The sequence below is a fragment of the Schistocerca serialis genome, chromosome 7, assembly GCF_023864345.2.
Source record: "Schistocerca serialis cubense isolate TAMUIC-IGC-003099 chromosome 7, iqSchSeri2.2, whole genome shotgun sequence".
In the NCBI taxonomy this organism is placed as follows: domain Eukaryota; kingdom Metazoa; phylum Arthropoda; class Insecta; order Orthoptera; family Acrididae; genus Schistocerca; species Schistocerca serialis.
Window position 1 is genome coordinate 265,232,655 of NC_064644.1, and position 6,283 is coordinate 265,238,937.

Genomic DNA, 6,283 nt, shown 5'->3' on the forward strand with positions numbered 1-6,283 from the left:
GACTCTCAATCATGGGGGTCCCAGGTTTGATTCTTGCAGGATCAGCTTTTCTCCATTTGGGACTGGGTGTGTTCATTGTCTTCATCTTCATTTTATCATCACTGATGCGCAAGCCACCGAAGTGGTGTTAAATTATATGGCTTGCACCAAGCCGCTGAACATCCTGAACAGGTTCTTCCAAACATTAAAGCGACATGCACATTTAATTTCATTTTACTAATATGCTAGCGCAGCTGAAGGTAGCAGCTAGAATATAATACTTATTCAATTCTCATTGTATTTATCCAAACTTCCACACTGCCATTATTAAATGCAAAACCAACATTGTTGTTTACATTTTCATGGCTACGCCACTGAACTGATTTTGATGAATTTTGGTATGGATATACATGGCATTCTGAGGAAGAACAGGCTAAAAAAAAACCTGACCCCTTAAGGGTGTGAAGTACATCTGTTTTTACATCAGCGAACATAAACTATGTTAAAATATTATTAAATTTGTTGCTTTATATGTATAGATGCCCACACCCCTCCGTACGCACTGCTTGGCAGCGACAGTGTACTTCATCAAACATAAGACTTGAGCACAATTTACAGCCCTGAAAAAATTGTGGGATTGGCTAATGAGATATTCTTTTACTATTTTTTTTTAAATATCTGGCACTTTTTAATTTCCTTACTTGTATCAGTCACCTATTACAAACGTTTGCACCAAAGTGTACAACTCTAGCCTGAACCCTAGTTGGGGATGCGTAGTCTATATAGAATTACACTCTACACTGCATTGTGGTAGGTTGCAAAACATGAGCTGCGCTTACCCAAACAGGTGGAGACATGAGGGCAGCTGACGTCATTGCACATATAATAGCTTTCTCTGTCACCATCAGTTATCATACCGAAACTGCTGATTTGCGAGTGCAGCCAAGGGTAACAGCTAGTATATTATACATTAACTAAAAAAAATTAAGTCTGACTATTTTACACTTGCAAATAATCTCAGTTTTGACCTACAGATGGAATTGCTAGTATACTGCCAATAACGTGAAAAGGCAAAAATCATTTATTCTGCAGAATCATATAAAGCTGATAAGCAGACATCACACTGAAACCTTCACAGGGACCTCTTACTCTTATGTACCAATATATGATACGCTCCCCAATGGTTTTTTGTGGTTAACAGAAACTCTTCATTTAGGATTAAATGTGCAATTCACAACCACAACACTAAAAGTAAAAATACACTTGAAGACAAAAGAAATTATGCATCCATAAAGGAATTATCCAAATGGGACAGAAATAAGTAGATGTGCTTTACATGTACAGACAAACAAATGATTACAGTTTCACAAAAATTCGATGATTTCTTCAAGAGAAAGAGCTTCACAAATTGAGCAAGTCAGTAAGACATTGGTCCACCTCTGGCCCTCATGGATGCAGTCATTTGGCTTGGCACTGATTGATAGAACTCCATTAATAGTTTCTTCCTGTGTTCCAGGTTCTTCAAATTGAACCATATTGAAAGAGGTGGGACTTGCATAATGGGCATTATTTCACCCTAACATAAAGAAATATCAACAATATGGGAAGGTAGCATGCTAAGTTGCAGACAGGTAGAATCAAAAGACACTTACACGTAAGCTTTCGATGACAGCCTTCATCAAAAAAAGAGAAACACACACCATTCATTCATACAAGCAAGTACACCTCACACACACGACTGCCAACTCTGGCAGCTCGGGCCAGAATGAACTACCACGTGGAATGTTAACAGAAATTGCGACAGGGAGGGAAAAGGAAAGAGAAGCAGTGAACGGGTAGGGGAAGAGAGGAGCGCTGTCTGGCATAGTGTGCAGGGACTAGAATGCCAACAAATGCAGTGTCGGGCAGTTGGGGAGGGGGGCACAGAGGTGGGAAAAACAGAGCAATAAAGGAGGGGTGTGGGGAAAGAGTGTGGGCACTGACAGAGGGTGGCAAACAAAGAATGTATGAGACAGGAATTGGGAGAAGGAGATAGGACAGAGGGGGTGGAAACTGACAGGTGAAGGTTGTGGGGACAGTATGTTACTGCAGGTTGAGTCGGGTTAGTTAAGGGAGCAGAGAATGTGTTGTATAGATAACGACCAACAGTGCTGTTCACAAAAGCTGGTAGTGGAGGGGAGGATACAGATGGCTTGGGTAGTGCAGCAGCCATTGAAATCAAGCATGCTGTGTTCAGCAGAATGTTATGCCACAGGGTGGTTTACTTCGCTCTTGGCCACAGTTTGGTTGTGGCTGTTTATCCTGTTGGACAGCTGGTTGATAGTCATACCAATATAAAGAGCTGTGCAATGATTGCAGCAGAGCCAGTAAATGACATGGCTGCTTTCACAAGTGGTCCGGCCCCTGGCAGGGCAGGGTAAACCTTTTACGGGACTGGAATAGGAAGTGCTTGGTGGATGGACTGAACAGGTCTTGCACCTGGGTCTTCCACAGGGATATGATCCTCGTAGCAAGGGATTGGAAGTGGCGCAGAGATCTAACCTAAAGAAAAAATTACTGAAGCATATTTTATTTCCAGAGATATTACCTTTTAATTTTCTGACCTGTGTTTGTTTGTCTCTAATTACCTTATAAGACAACCATACATATTAATCCTGCATCTGGCTTTCTTGTAAGAAGCTAATGAGACATACTGAAACAGATAACGTCCGCCTCTTTTGAGCGGATAATTCGATTTGACTCCATTATGTTTTCAGCTATGGTCTCCGAACATGTACACTACAGGGACCTTGTCCTTATGGAACACAAATGCAATGTTGTTAACTGATGTATGTCACACAGTTTTGTAGCCAGTCACAGAAAGTGTCCAAAGTGTGGTGGGGCAATGAGCCTTATTTCTTGAACAAAAGGTACACACGAGGTGCAAGTGGAGCTGAAAAATGACTGATCACAGAGTTAGTTGCAGTATTACAAATAATTCATGGTTTGAGTGAAGCAACTTAAGAATCATGAAAATTATGCAATTAACTTGTCTCTGGATCAAAAGAAGCAAAAGCTTTTTTATTACCGAAGAACTACAGTTATCCGACAAGACAGTAGTGGATTGGAATAGCTTCTGCAGAGAAGTATGTGCTTCAATGAAAGTGAGAAACTTGGTGGCATTGTCGAGATCGACGAGGCTATTTTTGGAAGAAGAAAAAATGTCAGTTTACAAAAAGACAGGAAGGTGGGTTTCTGGAGGAATCCGAAGAGGAACCCACAAGTGGTTTTTCACCGTTGTTCCCAGATGTATGAAGAAGGTGCTGCTTAGCACCATCAAAGCATGCATCCTTCCAGGAAAGACTGTCATTTCTGACTATTTTAGGTCATACAGAAGGTTGAACGATGAAGAATTCAAGCATTTTACGGTTAACCATAAACTGACATTTAAGGATGCTGAACCAGGTGCACACACTACGAGTATCAGAGGCAGCTGCTCAGCTATACGGATATCTCTTCACGGCATCCGACACTGCAAAAAATCTTTTTGACCATTATTTGTTGAAATACGTGTGGTGCGGACTGTACTTGGGATTTATTTATGTATTTCATGAAGAGGGCAGCAACAGTGTACAAGCCCTAGTATGATGTGTTATTTTCAATAAACTCATGGTGTTATTATTCTTATGTTTTCTGGGATTCCTTCATTGTTTCTATACTTTATTTCTTGGAGATATGGTCTGCCTATGTAACTAAATAAAAGGCCATTTGTTTTTGTCATACACATTTTGCTTCCTCTTACTTAATTAGTGGCTTGTAACACATGGTATTTTTTTTAAATACAAAGAAGTAAGACCTGTGTATGACACAAATAAAATTTAGTTTTGCTCCTTATACAGGTTGCATCTCCAACAGTATAATGATATCACTTGTGTTAAATCAATTATTACGTGTTTTTGTGTTCTTATGTTTCCCTGCAACTATACGTAAAATGCTAAAGGATGTACCGGGCGTGAGTCGTGCTTCGGTAGCTCAGATGGTAGAGCACTTGCCCACGAAAGGCAAAGGTCCCGAGTTCGAGTCTCGGTCGGGCACACAGTTTTAATCTGCCAGGAAGTTTCATATCAGCGCACACTCCGCTGCAGAGTGAAAATCTCATTCTGGAATTAGTATGCTGCTCATTACATGTTGTACCCTCAAAAATAAGGCAATGGACTTGATATCACATGGAAAAAAAAGAGGAAAATTACACAAACATTGTGAGCTCACTTTTGCTGCAGTTTGTTTTACATTTTAAACTCCTATACATTTTGACTGGAACCAGTCTGATGATGTTCACTTTCTAGACACTCCAAGTAAGTTTGATATGCAAATTCAGTCATCATTATACTGGTTCAATATCATTCACCAAGATGGGAATTTAACGTGAGGTGATCAGGTGCAGCACAAATTCACTTTACTTAACCCTGGATGTAATAATCCACTTAAATATGAACACTTGAAATTTTATGGAGTTTCCTATCCAGTAGTTTTCCTGAAAATTAAACTTATAATAGGCCTACCTGCAATTCTTTTTCAGGTTACCCTCCATTCAGTGGCTGTTGCATGCAGCAACCGTTATTTTGATTTGTAAATAATAGATTTCAGCTATCGCTTTGGAATTTTTATTGGCAGATCTAGATCTAAGCTAGAAACTAGCCATTCTCAATGCACTATCATTTTTGGTCAATGCATGTAATGTCTGTTGGTCGGGCTTTGTCCACAGTTCACTGAACACTTGAACTGTGGACAAAGCCCGACCAACAGGCATTACATGCATTGACCAAAAATGATAGTGCATTGAGAATGGCTAGTTTCTAGCTGAAATCTAGATCTGCCAATAAAAATTCCAAAGGACGGTTGAGAGCCGAAATCCAAATGCAATTCTATTATTATGTGAAACTTAGTAAGTAACTTAACAGCACAAATTATTAATTAGGGTAATTATTAACCACATGGACAAATCTTTATGTATCACCTGTCATTTTATTATCTGTATTTTAGTTATGTTTGGTACTATAGTGCATGTAAGTATGTTTCTTAACATGTTAACCACACTTTACAACACCTCTTGAATGTTATTCAGCAAACATTCGAGTGCATCTGGGACATTAAGAATAGCTACTATTGCACAATACGTATAATGAAGAAGGGAGACCGAAGTGCTGTGTATTCTGCCTATGAGGAATACTATCATTCGATTAACAGCAACAGATTTAGTATTCACATTTGCTTTATTCTTACCTTTGGGGTTCTTCCTGTAACGTACTGCCAACGCATTTGCCTTTTCTTGCCATTTGAGCTTCTCACTAACGAGAGATGTAGCTACGTCACGTCCACTTACAACTATGTGCAAAAGAAAAAGGTCAGGAATTACATGAGGCATTCTTACACAATTTCAATGATTTTTCATAAACACAAAATACCTAGACGTGGTGTTTCCGTTTTTGGTATAAACAATTTATGCCCGACACACTGAAGAGTGTGTTGGGTTCCATGCTCACTACAGTGTTCAGGGCATAATGCTCTCTGCTGGTTCAATCCTGGTATCAAATAATGAGGCGTTGCCCGGTAGGCGCGCATACATAATTTTTTTTTGAAAGCCGAATGAAAATCGGACATCATGAACGTCTTGCAAACAAGTGCAACTTTTAATATAAATTATAATTACGTTTGAAAATGTCACGTGATTGACGAACAAGAAAAGGCTCGCTCTTCGTACAGTTCTCCTTTCCCTTCCACTTCATGCATTATCACTAAAATTTCTACAGCAAACATCATCGTATCATCCAGTTTTGTATAACAACAAAACGCGCTACATGTAAACACTTATTGTCAGAGATGTATACATCAAAAGTGTTGCCAACGTGCGGAAGTAGACATACAGTAAAGGCTCGTCCACACGCAACGATCTGTCTGCGCAAATGTCTGCGCACATCACATCTGCGCAGACAGATCGTTGCGTGTGGACAGAAGATTTGCACCAACCTGAGGTGTGTGCAAACCTGGGAGTTGGAGGTTTGAGCGAAACCTCTCAAATCTGTGGGTTCAAACCACATCTGCGCAGACAAATTGGAGCGTGTGGACAGGAGATCGCAGCAAATCTGGCGCGAAACAGCTGTTTGCTCAGTCAAGTGTTTGTATTTGTGCGCACAGGGCATTAAAATGGCTGATACTCGTCAGTGTTCTCGAGAGTTTGTAAGTGAATTCATTGAAATATATAGAAATCACCCATGTTTGTGGAAGATTAAAGTAAAGAATATAGCGAACGAGACAAAAAGACAGC

The 6,283-nt window shown here is 39.9% G+C and overlaps 1 protein-coding gene across 2 annotated transcripts in view; it reads right to left on the reverse strand.

The window, feature by feature from the left end:
* Window positions 1–5,826, reverse strand: part of LOC126412859 (uncharacterized) — a 126,951-nt gene extending 121,125 nt beyond the window's left edge. For both annotated transcript variants that reach the window (XM_050082723.1, XM_050082724.1), the window contains exons 1-2: window positions 5,424–5,826; window positions 5,242–5,343 (exon numbers count right to left, since the gene is read on the reverse strand). In XM_050082723.1, the coding sequence (XP_049938680.1) occupies window positions 5,242–5,343; window positions 5,424–5,622 (301 nt within the window). In that variant the 5' untranslated portion in view covers window positions 5,623–5,826. The remainder of the gene's footprint in view (window positions 1–5,241; window positions 5,344–5,423) is intronic.
* Between the last annotated feature and the right edge of the window lie 457 nt (window positions 5,827–6,283).